At 37.0% G+C, this 18856-nt stretch overlaps 1 protein-coding gene across 3 annotated transcripts in view; it reads left to right on the top strand.

Annotated features, from left to right (window-relative positions):
- Positions 1-18856, top strand: part of MED13L (mediator complex subunit 13L) — a 200422-nt gene that overhangs the window by 91346 nt on the left and 90220 nt on the right. For all 3 annotated transcript variants that reach the window (XM_075769954.1, XM_075769957.1, XM_075769956.1), the window contains exons 3-4: positions 4263-4347; positions 8876-8959. In XM_075769954.1, the coding sequence (XP_075626069.1) occupies positions 4263-4347; positions 8876-8959 (169 nt within the window). The remainder of the gene's footprint in view (positions 1-4262; positions 4348-8875; positions 8960-18856) is intronic.

The following is an 18856-nucleotide window of genomic DNA, read 5'->3' as shown; positions in this document are numbered from 1 at the left end:
AATATTTAAAGACTTTATATGTAAAGGATATTGATGAATTCCCATTCTGTATGGATACTAGCAGTGAGATTTAGCACCTCGGTCATTATCCATTATGATAAGTGTCAAATACACCTTTTTTCCTTTTTTGGGTTTTCTGCTAATAATATTTTGGCAATCAGAAAATAAAAAGTATTTTCTCTGTGGGAGATTTGTTTGCAATTGAAAAACACTGCACCTTGTAGTGCTTTATTAACTTTCCATGAAAATTTAAATGACTATTTATATTTTCACTTTCTTAACTCTTTTAGATTGAAACAATGATGCCTCTTCAGATAAATGAGTAGAATATTCTTGTACAAAACTGGTTATCTCAAGCTGTGGGTTTGTTTTTATCCTTTTCTTCCTCCTCACTTTTGAAAGATACTGAAAATTTCACAGGTTTTTCTGGATCCATATGCTTCTTTACTGCTCTCTACCTCCACTGTATTTAAAGAACCTGTATTGAGTGGTGTAGTAAGGGCAGTTAGACTGACTATCTCAACCGAGCAGTTTATAGAGGTACAGTTAATGGCAGAGATGATATGACCTTATCTTCTTGATTTTTTTTCCCCGAGAATCCAGATTTTTAAAGGTGGAGTATTAATAGACTTAGTTGTTTATTCTGAGAGGTGATTTCATTTAAAAAAAAAAAAAAAACAAACCACAAACCAACAACACAAACCCACCCCCCACCCCCAAAAAAACCCCAAACAACAAAACACATGTAGTAGTTGCTTATTTTGGTGAGAAATGTAGTGGTAAAGTTATCCCCCTATTGCAGGACAAAGAGCGAGAAGGGGATGAACTGCCTTTTTTCCAAGAAATTAAATGCTATTCCCAATTGTTATCCTTGACTAATCTGGAATGTACACATGCTTAGATAAGGTATTTAGTATCTACAGATAAATGTGTATATATGCACAGATACAGAGAGATATAGATATTTATATAAATCTTATCCCAGTAGAGGATCAGTGGATCTGGCAGATCACACAGGTGAGAAGGAGCTTGGGCTCCTGGAGGTCATCCAGCCTGACATCCCACTCAAAATGGGATTGCCGCAAACAACGGCTCAGATTAGCGATGGCTTTCTCTACCCCTGTCCTGGGAAGTGGTGCTCCACGGTTTTGTCCTGCTTTGCTGCCGCTCCAAAATTCTGGTCTCCTCTCTAACTTTCATGGAGGAAAAGGTAGTTACCTGCTCTGTCCTACTCTTTCTCTTACTAAAATTCAATCTTTACTTGATTCTTCCCCTAGAAGTTTTCTTTTTCGAAAATGGCTTTCACAGCTGTTGTATAGTGTCAAATTTGTTGCCTCTAAAGAGAAATATTTCAACTAGAGTAGCAGAAAATGCCTTCAGGACAGGATATAGGTGCTTGGCATAAGAACGTTTCTGAACCTGTGCAGCACCTGCTTTCTGTTAGCTGTGTGCCTGAAAATGCTGTCAGGCACCACTGACAGGGGGATGAGGGCTTGAGTTGAAAGTATTGAGTGTTAAAAGCATTACAAATCACTGCGTAGACAGAGACCAACAATTATTTCCTACTCTTCAATCTTCTATTAGCAATTTAAAATATCCTTCAAAATCTAAAGCCTAGCTGCATTGTTGCAGTGTGAGGAACTTTGCAATTTACAGGGATAGTCTAATCTCTAGTGTTTTGCCAAGTTTTGTTACTGCTCACCATTTGCATCTTGAAGTTGTAACTTGCTCTGATTATTGGAGCTCTTTTCTTTCGGAAACTGGATCAGGAAGCCAAAGAGAAGGGAAGAAGTGAAATGCTGCATTCCTAAATATTTTTCTCCCTATTTTTACTGTAACACACACATGTACATACTCGCAATTGTGAGAGGAACATTTTAGTAGGATGAAGAAGTATTTGAAGTAGTTAGAGTAAGTATAGTGCATTAATATACTTGGGAATCAAAAGCATTATTTATTATAGGAAAATGGTTATGACGATGTCCTATGATATATTTAATTTAATAGGGAAATAATTTAATAGGGAAATAATTTTATTTCCATTTCACATATAATTTGCGTATGCTGAGTAATTAAAAAAAAAACCCAAATTGGAAAATTAGAATATTGAGGGATGCTACCACTTCAGACTTTCCCTCTTTCCCCGTTCCACTCAATTGCTGCTCCTCAGCCAGTCCGATCTCATTGGCAGACTTGACCTTAGGGACCTCCACCACGCGGTTAACATTGCTTTTACCTTCAAAACAGTGTAGAGCTGTGTGATCTGATCGTCTTTCTTCTGGAGCCAGTGGCAAAATGAGGCTTGCAGAAAATAGTTTTGAGAGATGATACGAGCTGGTCTTTACTTGGGGTCCCGTTAGTTTGTTGTGTATGCTTGGGAGTGGAAGAGAAGAGGGATAGTGAGTTAGGATTGAGAACATGGGAGCTGGCTGTGAGAAGTTTCCTGTAAAATCGTGTCTCTTCTGTTTTGCATGAAGGTTTTAATGGAGGTACAGTACTGGCTTCTGGCACAGATGCTCTAAGAGGATTAGGGTGAAACTTGAGAAGAGCTCAGTGCTGTGTAATAGGGAATTTCATTTGACTTTTTCAAATTCTGACAAAACATTTGAATTTTTATTTAAAAGCGGAGTTTTCACAGAGGTCAACTCAGGTGTGATCTTTCTCATACTGTAATACATAACTGCTTACATATTTGAGAATTGTGCAGTTTTTAAGTGCACAAGTTTCTTAAGGTTCAGTAGTTCTGAACTGTATGGAATTTGTACATCAGTAGTTCTGAAAACGCTTGGAGATCCTGAACTTTCTTAATACTGTTTTAAACATGAAATCTGAGGCCGTGTGAAGTTCTACCTAGTAAACAGCTACAGCGCATTACATACTCAGTGTCAGTAAGGTTTTGCAAGCATTAAAGGGGCCTTTAATGGTTTTACAGGGAAGGATGTTTGGCTCACGCTTGTGCCCAAAAGGACAAGTCTGCCTTTTCATTCTTCTGAGGAAGTAACTGTGCTATTCGATAAGGTGATTCAGGTAGTAAAGCCCTGACTTTTCCATTCTGCAAAAGGAGAGAGACTCTGTTACCAGTATTAGCATATCACAACATTACACGTTCAAAAAGTGTGCCTCCTTGTTTGAGGTTGTGTGACTTACGGTTACTGGGAGAAGCAGCAGAATAACGAACAATGCTGGGTTTTGAGGCTTTGAAGCTGTAGTTGAAGACTGCTGGCAAAATTAGCATTTTTTCATACAGCAGAAACTCTTTAGAAGCTTCACTTTAAACATGATTGTAGCGTAAACTATACTTAGATAATAATCTCTGCATGATAGACGTGCTGTTGGAAGGTTTCAGCTTTTAAATTGGCCAAAGAGGGGTGTTAAGTATTCGGTTCTTAACACACTGCAGAACTTTGTCTGCATTTCTAAAGATCTGCAGAATATTCCTGTTAAATTGAAATGACAGAACTCAGACAATTAACAAATTCTTACTCCTTGACAAAGTTATTTAATCATCTGTTTTTATGCTGCAGCTGAGATTGCATCTTCTGGCTGCATAAGATTTAGAATCTGGTACGGGCGTACCAAAAATAGTTTTACTCTTGGTAGTTTTAGCATCCAAGGAGTAAGGACAGCAGATATTTTTGAGGTTTGTATATCCTTGAGGTGCTCGTTCAGGTGACTAGTTCATGCTGAGCTCTGCTGTCAGAGATTAACAGATTATTTAAGTCTCTAAAATCTCCGCAGTTTGGTACCAAGTTTACAGGTTTTATTTTGGCATAAAAAACCTGCTGTGTGTTTCATGTATTTGCTGTGTACTGCTGAAACTGCAATAGTTTAAGTAGTACAATGGAGGAATTTCACTTGAGTGTGAGAGGTGGGATAGTTGTTTAATGTTGTTTAGGTTATATAAATTGATTTTACACCTTTAACGATTCATTTTGTTTCTTGATCGTCTGCATCTGCAGTTAAGTTTTAAAGGATCTCTCAGCAGTTATGGCAGAGAAGGATCGTGAGTTCCTCTCCTCCCTGCCTTAATATTGAGTGCTACGAACAAATGTGTTTGCTTTTGTATTTTCTTTTTTTTTTTTTAAGTTCAAAGTTGGTGTCTTCAGCAAGCAAAGCTTAAAGCTACTTTGGCAATATAAGTAGTTGTTGAAACACTTTCATGAAACATGCTACTGTTGAAATTTAAAGCTGATGGAGCTATGTTTTGTACCAATGCTTGTATTACCCTGTTCTGAGCATGTTGACATTTTATGTTTTTGTAGTGGTGGAAGAAGGATTGTGGGAGAATGGACTTTCCTATGAGTGTAGGACCCTGCTCTTCAAAGCAATTCATAATCTCCTGGAAAGGTAAGAAAAATTCTATTGCACTCAAATATTTCATTTTGATATTTAAAATAATGCAGGATATCTACAGACCATTTATATTGATCTTAAACCGTATTTTTTGAGAGGTAGAACTATAGTGCAGGAGATGCAGGATAGAGCTGGATCCCTTAAGTCATTGACTCTGGTAACGTATCATAAAATACTGTGCAGACTAATTAAACACTCACACAAAGAATAATGTCAATATGTGTTTCTGCTTGTATTCTTGTTGGGGAGTTATTTCAAAAGAAAAAAAAAGTTTTCACCTTCTTGAAGTGCTTACAGAGAATAATTGTGCCTGACCCCCAACCCCTTTGATGAGGTTAAGTAGTATATATCTTAACAGATAATGTTTAAAGATCTTACCTCTGTCCTTCCAGTCATCCCTGTTACATGCATGTTACAATTTGACTAAATTTGTGCACAATATTCAGGGTGAAGTTTAACAGTTTCTGGCTCTGATGGGTCTAGTGTCTCCTGGAATTGCTTTCTTTGTCGTATATATACCGACACATATATATGACTGACTGCAAAGTTATTATGTGATTAGTTAATACACTTACGGCTTTTTCCTCTTAATCCAGCTATCAACTCTTAAGCTTACTGGAGATTATCTTGTTATTAGACCTCCAGTGTATGACCTGGCATCTTGGACTATTGCATTTTATTCCTTCTCTGTTACTGTAGTTCTTCATCATCTTCCTGTATTATATTTCAGTTCTATTTACAAATTTGGAGATGTTCTCAGAATTAAGTGTCTTTAGGCTATTCCTACTTTTTCTGAATGTATAATAATAATAACAACAAAATATAATGCACCTCTCCTGTACCTTTTATTTACAGTAATTTTGCAGAATGTAGTGTTGAATATTTGTTCTTTCAGAAAATGAGCTAATTGAAAATACTTTTATCTTGTCTCATTTTAGTATCTTACTTGCTTTGATGTAGATTTACTAGTCCTCAGGTTTGCCATATGTTCCTGAGGTGATGTTCCCATGAGTGTAGTAACTGTCCCCTTGACTGTTAGTTACCTGTCCGTAGCTGCTAGCAAGCGCAGTTTGAATGGCATGTACACAGGTACAAGGACTAGATGTTGTATTTCCTGTTTTCTATCTCGTCAGTCTCTTTAGGGGATTTTTATGTAAGTAATAAACTACTTAGAGTGAATAAAAGTATAGAAATGAAATCCCCAGTCTAGAATGTTCACTAGTTCTTTTGTAGCTTTGCAGTGTGTAAGTGAAAAATAATTTTGTGTTTATTAGTCTGTGGTACCCAGCCAAAGTATGACTTCTAGTGGATATTTTTATTCATTTAACTTTAAGCTTGTGAAGTAAATTTTTAATTATCCTTATAAAATAACTCAGTTGAAATCAGTTGGCAGAGTTAGAGTTGTTCTGTCCAGCTGTGACTGAAAAGTCTTCAGCGCTCTCTTTCTCTCAGTCATAATCTCTGAAACGCAGTTGGTCAACCAAATCTTAAGTTAGTCATAATTATTTAATTTAAAATAGCAATAATGGTGTAGGCTTTATTAAAAAGAGAAGTAACACGGTTAAAGACCCATTTTAGGAAAAGCTTGATTAATAAAAAAAGAAAAGCTAAATTTCTTTCTGATCTTATCAGGAGGTGACAGGGCTGTTGCCTGTGTTTGAAGTTTTGGGGGTGGGGGGGTGTTTGGTTTGTTTTGCAGTTAGTGAAGGACAGATTTGCTTCTCTCAGAAACCTGGTGTCCCCTCAAGATGTTATTTTCCTAGCAGGGCGGGTTTTGGACCCTCTGACTCCTGACAGCTTGGGCACTTCAGCTCCTGCAAGGAGCGGGGGCCTCCATGGGACAGAGGGGGGAGCGGGTGGGAGGAGGCTGCCGGCCGCCTCCTGCTGCCCAGAAACGGTTCCAGCTGGTTCTGTCACACAGGGATCTCCTGCCAGCCAGGCAAGCTCACAGCACTGGGGCTCAGCACCGCTCCAGGAAGAAAGCGGCAACCACTGGAGAAGGAACATGGAAAATTATTGCTGCAGAAAGCAAATGGCGGGAGGAAGCAAATGGTGGGAGGAAGCGCGATGGTGTAGGCAACCCCGATGTCCTCCTCCACCCCTCACCTCACCCAGGAGTTGGGAGGGGTTGAGTGAAACCCGCAGTGAAAATCCAAGAAGTTGTGACTAGAAGGAAGGGAGGAGAGGTGTTTGGTTTAAGTTAACCCTGGGAAGGGAGAGAAAGGGTGTTTACACAACTGGTTATGTTCTTTTTTCTTTTTTTTTTCCCTCAGTACCCAAATTAGTGATCAGGAGTTAATGTTAATTGGTAATTTAGAAAATGTTAGAGGATCTGAGGAAATAATACTCAAAATATTATGATATTATTTCATAATCATTAGCGTACCCTTCTCAGGCCATTTTTTTTACACAAAAATCAGAAATACGAGGGGTCAAGTGACAGTGAAATGCTCTAAAAGCTGTACTGCTTTGAAAGAAAATAACACTCAGCCTTAACTAGAGAAATGAGCCAAGGAGTTCAGGGTATTTTATGTCCTTTTTCATATGATTAAATAACTGCTTTTAAGTGTACACTCATTTGGTTTTTTATGACCAGCTTTTTTTTATAATGCAAGTTCATTGTTACTGCTTACTGTTAAAGACTAGTTACATTGAGTGCTTATACAGCATAAATAATTCAGTACTGTCATTAATTGTTCACTCAGCCAAATCTTTGAGATCCATGCTTCTGCAGTCGTGTTTCCCATTTCATATGGGATTATGCCTTAAATAACCTGTGATTTAGTTCAGTGTGTGAGGGTCAGTTGATTTTTAAGGCCAAGTCTACCCATGAAGACTTTTTTCTAGGAAAGTAGCATTAGTTTGAGGCAGTTAAACCTGCCATCGTGAGACATGATGATGTGGCATTAAAGTGTGTGTGTGTGTGGTGGGGGAGAGTTTATTATGGTTTTTGCTAGTACAGATTATTTTTTTTAGAGATCTGATGTAAAACTTCACAGACTTCCTTTTGTTTGTATAAAGCGTGCTGACACTGACAGACTTTCTCTGATAGCAAGTATTTCCTAGGGAAGCTGTTGCTGAAGCATATTTTCCCCACCACCACCAGCACAAGAGCAGTGTCTTTAGATCTCTGCTGGTTTAGCTTTCATACTCGGTTTAAGCTATTGGTGTGTTCAACTAAGCTGGATTCTTCTTGCTTTAATTGAGAAAGTGCTGTTAGAATTTTCTTCAGCCTAGCTTTAACTTTGGAAAATCCTGCCAAGTTTATACAGAAGAATTAGGATCATATTAGTATCTACATTGTCTGTCTTCCATTTCCTATTTGTGTCTTCTAGGTATGCTTTTGAAATATAGATCACACAGTTTATCTAAACCTTGCAGAATGTACTTTCTCAGAAGGTTTCATGTGATTTTAATTTTTTTTATTTTGGTTAAGCTCTAGCAACTGCTATAGAAATAAACTATTGGAAAACTTTGAAGAACGGAGAACTATAGTTCTTCCATTTAAATAGATACTGATTAGACATGAAATGTATAGGGAAAGCTCGTATATTGCTCAAAATAGTAACTACAGCACTAGCAACAAATGACCAGTCTTTCAGAATTTTTGAAACACGATATTTACCTTACTGAAAAGTATTCCTTCATAACAAATTTCTGTATGTGATCCCTTGGGCAGTATGTTCAACTGCGTGTTGAATGTATGAAGCGTACTTAAATAGTGTTGGCATATTGCCAGTGTCATTTATCTGTACAGGTGGACACAGAAAGGCATCAAGTGCTCCTTGATTTGTCAACCAAAATTGGTTATTGATTGCTTCACATCCTCACTGTTGGGTGTTTTTTTTAAAGCCACAGAATATAGTTTCTATAAAGAAATTGTGCACTTCTAGAGGGACCACAGAAAATGGATAACTAAATGTTCTAAATTTAGTAATGTGGGAGTATGTTTGTTGGAGTGAGGTTTTTCTGAGCGAGGTAACAGTAATTACGGAGGTTTCAACACCTGAAATCATGCTGTGGATCACGTGAAGGAAAAATGGTTTATTGTTATATTTGGTTAATACAGTTTCCTGTCATTCACATGTCATAGTGTGCCATTTACATGCCAAAATACAGGAATGCATATTCTTTATTATGAAGTCTGAGAGAAACACTGAATAGAAAATAATCAGTGCTACGAATTGTCTTTGTTCATAAAGAGGACTTTGAAAAATAGGATGATGGATCATGAAGCAAAAGGGACTAGCATGGAGTGGAAAAGATTCTGTCAGAGATGAGGGGAAAATGCATATGTGAAGATCAGCATCAGTGACAGCATCATGAGACGGGGCAGTGATTCTCTATGACTAGTACGGGAAAATAGAAAGTGGCAGAGTTACATGAAACACAAAAGCTACAAAGTTGATTTCAATATGATGGAAATTCAGCTGCTTAATCCCTTAGATTGACTAAGTTCAAAGACTGCTTTTAATTACATCTTAAAATGTAACTAGTAATTGTTGCTGTAATTGTTTTCTAGGTGCTTGATGGATAAAAACTTCGTAAGAATTGGAAAATGGTTCATAAGACCCTATGACAAAGATGAGAAGCCTGTTAATAAAAGGTAAGGCGATCTATATATCGAGTACTGTTCCTGTTCACGTTGTATGTTACGTGATGGTAATTTGATGCAGTATTTTGGTGGTATTTTTTCCATGTAACAAGTAAAAACACAGACACTTATTGTTCATTTCAGTAATGCATAGAAAGCAATTAAGTGATTTTTCAGGTCTTGTTATGATAATTTAAGATAAGAAGGTGAGGTTGGTATTTATCCCTTAACTCCACAGAAATACCACATGTTTTATGTATCTTTTGAATAGCGTCTGCCAGTTTCTGTCATTATACAACAGAATTCCAGGTAGTTAAATGATTTGAAGTTCTGGACACTTAACCCCAACCTGACATTTTGAGCAGTAAAATAAGTAGTATATAGATTTACTTATTTTATTTAAAGATGCCAGTCTTGATATACAGCTTTCACAGATGAAACAGGCTGACAAATCAGACCTCTGTGTCTGATGAATGCGCTTCTCTTGTAGCAAGATAACCATGGAAAAGGGCTAGCTGTCTCCACTTGCTCACTGCTATTTCCTCTCCTAGCTCTAAAGGTTACAATGTTCTCAGATCTTCTGGTACTTGCATTTATAGTCATCCGCTAAACAAGTTCTGTCAAAAATAATCTGAGTTAAGCTGAAACACAGATTTTCTAACGTGAATCATTTTGACAGAACTAGGTTAGGAAGTGACTAAACATGCAGTTATGCTGGAAGATTTGAAGGTAATGAGCAAGTGCAGATGAAGTGGGGTGGCAACTTCTTCATCCAGTGTAGCTATAGTCACAGCAGCGTGTCTGATGGCAGTTGCAGGTACAGGTGGAAAACATTCTGTAGATCATATGTACCATCTCCCTCTCATCTCTTTATCTCACTGCATTGTCTTACAACAGAAATGTCTTACCTCTGTTAGAATCTAATAGTACGAACGGTTGGTTTCATTTTATAACAGACTCTGTGTTAACCAGGTACTTCCAAACAGCAGGGTTTTTTTAAGATATAATGCAGTAATTAAGCATGGATTTGTCTCCTTTTTAAAAACAGAAAGCATTAACTTAACATGGGCATATCTCTTTTTTTGCTATTTACTCTCTGTGTCTAAGTAGACATACACTGTGTATGTGTAATCTTTGATTTCACGTCGATGTAATGGCAAGAAGCCATTGAAAGGTCCAGGTTTTTCCATACCTTCCTCTGTCCTGGTTGTATGTAACCTCCTTCCTCCCTCATGTTTTCTCTTCCACTTTTCTGATCACACCGAGATCTAGTTTAATTTTCTGGAAGATTAATTCCCTAAAGTGACATAAGTAGTGGTGTCTTTTCCAGCTTCTGGAAAAGGGAGATAGCTCCCTTCAGCAAAAGCTATTTGTTTTATTAACTTTATTGGAGCTTTAGTGCTCAGATTAAATGTATTTGTGAGTCTCATGTCTGTTCCTGGTGTGTATCAATTTAAGAACTGAAGCATCTCTGATACAATAGATGGTGTCTGTCAAAAACAGCAGCAGCACTGGCATGGAAGGTGTCGTTACATTAGACTTCTGACAGATTAGTAGGTCCTGTGTCTTATTTACATGTATGTAACACTGAATCACTTGTACAGTGAGTTAATCTGCAGGGAATAATTCTATTTGTAAATATATGTACAGTATGCATATAAATATATCCAGTCTGGAACATACTACAAACAGTAAATTCATGTTGAATTTAAATTGTATTTGAAGTATTCTTGTATATAAACCTGTCATTTTTTATTGAGAACTTTAGGGTTGAAGGGTAGACTCTTCATTTGAAGATGATGATGTTTGTTGTTGGTTTACGTGGATTGTTGGTTTGGTTTTTTTATAATGTATTTGTCACCATAGCTCCTATGGATAGACACCATTTTAAGAGGATTTATTTAGCAATAATACATATGGCCTAATTTGAGATAACAACATGAAACAACACAAAGCTAATTTTTCTGCTATAAATGCATCGTTGGAGTTAACTAATCATACTGAACAATGGTAGTAAAGACTGTAAAAGCTGATGGTAGTCAACTGTGGACAGTAGCAGTGAATAGTAGGAGGCTTTGGAGGCTAATTTGTCCAGACATATTTTATTTATTCTTTTAAGCTTTCTTTCTCAGTATAGCACAAAAAGCTATCTTTACCCAAATTGTGATTCACGTTAATTCCGTATACATTCTTTGTGAACCTCTTGGTCTAAGCAGCCACTTGCTGTAGATAAAGCACTAAGGAGCAGTTGCAGGAAGAAGAGGCCAACTGAGAGTGTTTAGGTATTTTAGCACTGTGGGTAATGCCTTCATGACCAAATAAAGTGATATTTTAAAAAATAGTAGCTAAACCCATGTTAATGTATAAAATACTAGAAATAAGTTGCAGGTATGTACAGGATGAGGTTGAAGCCTGGGAACAGGTAATCCCTATTGAAAATGCATGCACTATTCTTCTTGAATGGGGAAAAATATAGATAGATAGATAGATTGATATAGGTATATACCCTCCTTGAGTGGAGAAAAACTGAGCCAGTGTGATTCTGGCAAAGAAATACAAATGGTTCCAAAGTCTGTTTTTATACTTTTACTTCTGGCAAATATAGTCATCTCAAATTTCCAGCATCCTGAGTTACTAACTTCATTTCAGGAATATACTGAAAAGTCTTGGACTGAGTATAAATAAATGGGGAAGGAGTTAAAACTCATGCAGCTGGCTTTTGAGGAGTAAATTCATTCAGGGCCTGTGATTTTTGTGAATGGCATTAAAGGAGAAGGGCGGGGGGGTCTGTGATTTTTAGAATGAAGTCAGAGATGAAGTGGAGCATGGCAGTGGCCATGACCTAGTTAGTCTAAGAACAAAAGATGACCTTCCGAGGCAGTATTAGAAACGATGTGCAAGATGAGCTTTTCTAGTCTTTTCAGGAGGAGTGAGGGAACAGCAGAGGGGGTTAGACAGATCCCTATATGGTTTTGTTTTCCTTACACTGCAAACCAGAGGCTTTTGACAGAAAATGCGGAGCAGAACTTGTGGGTTTTCTTTCCAGAGTATCTTTTTTGTATCCTAATGTTGTGTGTCACTTACTAAATAATTCTTCATGTTTTATTGTCTGTTCTACAGCAGTGTGTGTCTAAAGTATGTTTCCACATTACTGCTGGAAAATGGCAAACTTGCTTATTTATCTACGCAGCTCCCTGAAGGAGATGAGTATGTTTGGAGCTTACAGAATTTTCTGATACAAGACGTTGATAGTGCCTTCCACTGTGTGGTGGAAATTCATCTGCACACTCTATTCGGAATCACTTTCTGAGTTTTGTATGGGGTTTTTTGGTTTTGGAAAGCACCATGAGAAAATGTTAAACATCTTACTGGCAAAAAAAAAAAAAAAAACCACCAAACATTATGCAAGAATCTTTGCTAATTATTTTAGTGATTGTTTTCTTGGTGTGTAGTAGGAAATTGGGGGGGAAAATAAGTTTGTTTTGAACTGTATGATCAACTTAAGTTGTTAAGCTCTTTTTAATTTGCTTAAATATAAAGGATGCGGGAGGGAAGTTGTGCTTTGTAGCTTAAATAACTGATGGATCATCCCCTCTTCCAAAAGCCTGTTAGGTTGGGGTTTTTAGCCTTGAGAAGAAATGAAGTTCCATCAGTGAAATATTTTGAAGTAGAGTTTTTCTCTTTTATTACTGGATGAGAAGGCTGAAAGATAGGAACGGTATCTAGATAGCCACACTACCCTCTGTGCACTTGAAATAGGTTGCAATGAAATAGAGTTTTTTAATTTCAGTTTCCAAACAGATTTCTGTCTATGTTACTGACTCATAAGACAGTTATCATGACTGCCTCATGGGATGGTGATAGAATACAGAAATTTCCGAGTTACGAGTGCATATATGCACATGTATGCACATATATGCACATATATATGCACTCGTAACTATATATGTATGTAGTATCCTTATAGATATATATATCCTATATATACCGTATCCTAAGCATTCATATGTCAACTCTCTCCCCTTAATCTAATCCATGAATTTTTACCACTGTAACAGAGTTCAGTCAGTACACCCATATCCAGTTTTGCTCAATAGCTGTGTTCATTCCTTTGCAAGCATCAAAATCGGGTATTAATCAGTGCCATCAAAACCTGAAGACTGCAGACACTTGAAGCACTGCTTCCTCTTTGTGATCCTGGAAATTATCACTGCCTTCAGTTTCCTGGGAGTAGTCCTAGGACTTATCCAAGGAACATCTAGATCAGTGATACCAAAATTGACGTTCAGCATTGTGGCAAGCTGCATTCGCTTTCTGCCATGCTAGGAACTCCTGTCAGTAGGTATCTTCATCTGAGAACAGCACATTTAGTGGGGCCTAAAGAAAAACTGCAGTGCTGTGGCAGGAGGAATTGGAAACTAGTGGAACTAGTGCCTGTCTAAGGCTGGAGCTCCTTGTCTGAATCTCATCTGGAAGTTTGGTCCTGGCACATGACATCACACAGATAATGTCTTTTGGCAAATAGTATTAAGGTGTTTCATTAAATGATGACATAATTCACTAAAAGCATGGTAAACCAAGTTTAAGTGATCTATTTTAATTTTTAATAAGATTTGAATTTCACAGCTGAGAAAAGGTAACTGCTTGTGCGCGTACAGTTCGCTGCAATGCAGTGAGAGTGGCTCAGCTTAAAACTGGAGGGGTTTATTTTCTTGAATTTGAGAAAAAGAAGCCATTTAAATGGTTTCAATTCTGCAAGTTTGTGTACTTGTATATTAAGCATGTTTAAAAAACCCCTCAGTAATGTAATCTTATGGGTTTCTTGAAAATGGTGTACAGTGATACTGTAGTAATGTATATGTACCATGTTGCCAACTAACACCATAAATGAGGAAAGACTAGGAAGGAAAATAATAAAAATCAATCTGATTTAACTTTAATTAATATGTGCTTATTCCTGGCTTGTCAAAATAAATGTGGTAAAAATACTGTGAATTTTTCACTAATTCTTCCTACCCTTATAAAAATAAGCTTTTCTATTTCAGTATAAGAGGCTTAGTTTCCAGACAATTATTTTTGTAACTTTGAGGTTTAAATTTTGAAATGTTATGTTCATCTTTGCTGAGTTTCTTCTCAGTCTCACTTATGGTTTCAGTAAAATCATACACCAAGCCTAGTGTATTATATCTGGTTTTGGGGGGGGTGTTTGTTTGGTTGTGTTTTTTCATTTATAATCCTGTGTGTGCTAAAGCTGACTTAATTCTTATCTACTCTGAAATACTGGGTAGTGTACCCAATGGAATACAATCTACATTCATATTTTTGCAGAAGGAATAGATATAAAATACAGATTATAAAAGATGTGTTTTCACATGCATTTTTCAGCAAAAGCTGGGGTGTCATTGATATCAGTATGTTTATATTTATAAATATAATTCAAGTATATTAATCTCATACCATTGATAAATAGAATGTATTTTTATGGTTTATGGACAGAAGACAGTAAAACATTATTAACAACTCAGCGTTACTTAAGGATACTATTAAGATGGTTTGGGAAAATGCTAATCAAGCGCTACCGTTTTAATTACAATTTTCTGTTGTAGGTATATGCTGTTGGTAGTCTTGGGTTATTTTGCTTGTGTCATATTCCAAGAATCTTGTATGTAAAATTATTGATTGAAAATGTTAGCACACTGTGTAGGAAAAAAGGCATTTTGGACTGAAGGTCTTAATGGTTGTGTGCTTTATTACTAAAGTAACTTTCTAGGTGACCTATAAATTGAGGAGTGTTCTGCATTCAGTCATCTGATGTTTTTCATTCAATAATGAAAATAATAAAACAGTATTTTCTAAAAGATAGTAAGAACTCTCACAGAGCATACTGTAAAATTTTCATTGAAAATATTAAATATATGACCCAGTTTGCTTTACCTCTGCGCAGCTCTACAGTATGATACGTAGCTACAGCCATTATTTTTTATGAATGTCCTTCAGTACATGAAATGGGAAGCTAGATTGGTATATTGGAACAGCTACCACTGAGGACTAATGTCTTCATGATAATGACCCAACCTTTTCATCTTCCTTTCCTGGGGTAAGAGCATTAAAAAGACAGTGGCAAAGTAACCCCAGGCACCGATTCTTCAGATTCCTTGACCCTTGCCAGTCAAGATAAAGTCCGTGAACAACAGACGGACTCCCTGCGTGGGGTCATTGGTAAGATGCCCATGGAGCAATGCTTCTAGTATGCTGCGTATACCCACTTCAACGAATTCACATGATGCTGTAGTGTATCTTACGCAGCTGTTTGCTAAACACATAGAACTGAGACAGACAAAATATAGGGGATGTTGATATATGTGCCATTGGTTCTTCAGGTCTGTCATATTTTGTGTTTTGTTGATAGACATGAGTTTGAAATTCCTTCTTTGCAAGTATACCCTTGTCTTGATAACAGGGTTACATTATTGCAGTGTTCTCTCCGTATGGGTACAGCATTATCTCAGAATGGGACTGCTGCTAATAAAATTTATTGTGATATTTGCACTGTGTGTTTTGGAGTGCCTATGTGTCTCTGGCAGCTACAGTGTAGGTTGTGGGTCCCTGATTTCATACAGACTTTCCAAAATGTGGGCAGGAGGGTATGCAGCAGAATTGGCAAAGGTTGCTGATCTGGCGTGGCAGAATCTTGTAAAGGGATGTGTGTGAGCTCTAGTTGCTTGGCTCCTAGTGAGTTTCCAACACAGAAGCAAGATACTACTGACCAACATCTACCAGTTTGAAAAGAATTGTTGGCAGAATTCTTATCCCTTCCTGTCCTGAGAACAGAAAAATACCATCTGCCCCACTGCCTTTAAAGGTAGCCTGTTTTCCTGTGCTGTACTTGAGCCAGTAGAAATATTCAAGCTGCTGTCACAGAGCATCGTGGAGCTTTCACAGCTTTGAGACTTGAGATTGCCTTTTTCCTTCTGAAATACTCTGAATCTATTTTCAGCGTATGTTTATAACTACCATTTCCTTGTAGGATTTTGAGGAAGCCGGTGTGTACAGGATGTGTGCGTTGGGATATATGTGTCTTCGTGTGCAGCCGGTTACACAGTTCGGGTCACCTCTTTCACCATTTAGGGGGGATATGGTGGCATATACTTTTGTAGATTCCAGTTTATAATGCCCATCGGTTATCTCTAGAATTATGAAGTTATGGATCTTTTTACTGATTTAATGAATGTAAATGAACAAACATGTAAAACCACCCTTGTCATCTTTAACTTCTGGATTTTGTAAAACCTTCTCTTGCAGTTGTTATTTGCTGGCAACATCTATTGTATATACAAATATTTACATATATAAGGTTACTGGAATGCCTACATATATCCCAAATATTTGCATTATTTAATGTAATTGAGACACTATGTTATTATTCATATTTCTGTAATTTTTTAAAAAGATAGTTATTTAAACAGTGGAAATATTTTGGACTAGGGGTGTACAAATGGCAAGTAGTTCAAGAAGATCATAGTTGCACATTTCTGATTTCTGTTTCTTTTCTTTTTTTGTGCCTTATTTTTATTTAGGTAGTTAAGAAGTTACTTAGTATCTTTAAGTGTTTTTTGGATACACTTGTGTCAGACACTTGAACCTCAATAATTATATATGAAGCCTGGCTTAATCAGGACTTGGTGACCAATTAGTGAAGTCCCACTAATGTTTAAGCTCCTTTGCTCATTATACACTCACTATTGGCACTGTATGTAAAGGATAAACTGAGTGCCCCTGATGTGCTCTTAATTAGATTTGTCAGGACTCCCAGTTGTACTCTCTGCCAAACACAAGTGTTGTCACTTACTGTATCAGTAATGAATTGACTTAAGGGCTTTTGTAGATATTTAGAGGGCCTTGGTTTTGAATACTTAAATCTGTTGCAACTATAATTGTAGTTACAGCTCTAGCTCTGCTTTCTGTACTGCAAGAACTCCACAAACAAGAGGTACCGACTTTTTGACTTTCTGAAAATCGAGTTGGATTTTGTGCTTAAACTGATTTAAAGTCCTTGCGGGCAGCATGTGGTCTTTTGAGTTGTGCAAAAACAATGGCACTATAGGATTTAAGTCCAATTCAGAAGTAAATACACTTCCTTATATTCCCAAATAAAATTGGTGCCTAAAGCCAAAAAATTCTTCAATCTTTCTCCAAAAATACAGAAGAAAACTTCAGTTGAAAGCAATTCCATTGAATTATTTCAGTCAACAATAATACCTTTTTCATTTATTTTTCTGACACTTTTATACCTCTTTAAAATAACTTAATCTTGAAACACAGCTCTGTTTCGGACCTGAGTTATGTAGGTTATTTATTCTGAAAGTCTGTTTTCTGAGACTTATGTTCACTTAAAAATTTTTTTGCTGACTTTTATTTTCTGAGGACTCAGACCAAAATGGAATTGTACTACAGTATGTTTGATTGTTCTTTTTTTCCTCTTTTAGCCAGTATGGAATCATTTCATTCTGGGTTAATCCAGCCTACTATCACACCTTAGGGCATTAATGCCACTTTTGGGATCTTGCTCATTTTAACTGGTTGAAATAATTATTTTGGACTCTTTTCTCCTTTACTTCCCCCAAATCTTTCTTTCCCAGTCTTTGTCTTCCTCTTATCAGGTTTGGTTGCATATTCCTTTTGTGAGTTCTCTTGAATATGAGTTGTAGCAGGTAGCGTGCCAGCACAGTGTTCTGTGCATCTCAGTAGTCTGTGGAACAAGTATTTTAAAATATTGCAAAATAATGTCATCTTTGTGCAATACCACCCTATCCTTTAGACATTGTGCAATCAGGTTGCTTGTTTAAGAAATCATCTGATGTTGTGATATAAACTGACTGTTCTGTGACTGAAATATCAAAAAAGTTATGGAAATGCTTATTTTTAAAAGATAATTGGCTGGAACCATATGTAAAGTTGAAGAGGAAGCTGAATTAGTCTTTTGAATGCTTTTAATGTTTTTGCTTATTAAATTTTCAGATTGAGGATAATAACACACCTTGTCTTTGGTATTGATTTACTGCTAGTTTAGAAGATAGGGAACTTGAATGAACACTTGATATGTCATATATAATCTAACTAGGGCTATATAAACCAATTATCTATGTAGGACTAGTAATATAAACAAACCTATGTTCTTCCTTTTAATAATGACCCAATGAGCTGTAGGCCATCCTTTTCATGACTAAAATGAACATTGCAGAGGACCAGTCTGCTGATGTACAGTAATTACAGAGTGAATACATCTTAAAATACATCATCACTAATGAATTCTGTTAGCTTCAATTTACTTGGCAACTGAGTAAAGCAAAATAAGTTCTGAAGTATGGCTCCAGTCCATTGTTGAAAGTACAGAAATAATGCTTGCTGAGGTTTTTGAGTTACTTCTTCCCACCTTTCTCCCTTGTTTGCTTCTGAGGGTTCGTTCTTTTCTCCTGCATAATCACCGTAACTGAACTCTGTTCTGAGCTCAGTAATACTTGTTTTTAAACCTGCCTAGAATGGGAGGAGCTGCAGCTGGAGCAGTTGCGTTTGGTGGTACGAACTGAATAGAGTTTGATTAGTAAAGTGTATTAAGAAGCCACTGCTGGTTTATTCTTGGATGCTTGCTCTGAGTACATCGTAGCAAGAAGTATTGACTGGTGACCGATGACTAGGCTTTTACTTTTAGTCTTTGAAACAATGTCATATTGGAAAAAGTCTTGGTCTTTTCATTGAAAAGAGTAGGACAGGATGGGTAGGGAGGATGAGGGTCTGGCAACAGATGTGTGATGGGTTGCGTGCATACCTCCCTCAAACTGAGATTTTTTTGCATGAATCGTTGAGGAATTTTGCCCTTTGAGAGCAAAACCTCAGGAAAGTGTCTCCTGT

Source organism: Balearica regulorum, chromosome 17, assembly GCF_011004875.1.
Source record: "Balearica regulorum gibbericeps isolate bBalReg1 chromosome 17, bBalReg1.pri, whole genome shotgun sequence".
Taxonomy (NCBI): Eukaryota; Metazoa; Chordata; class Aves; order Gruiformes; family Gruidae; genus Balearica; species Balearica regulorum.
This window is presented reverse-complemented; position numbering and strand designations above follow the sequence as displayed.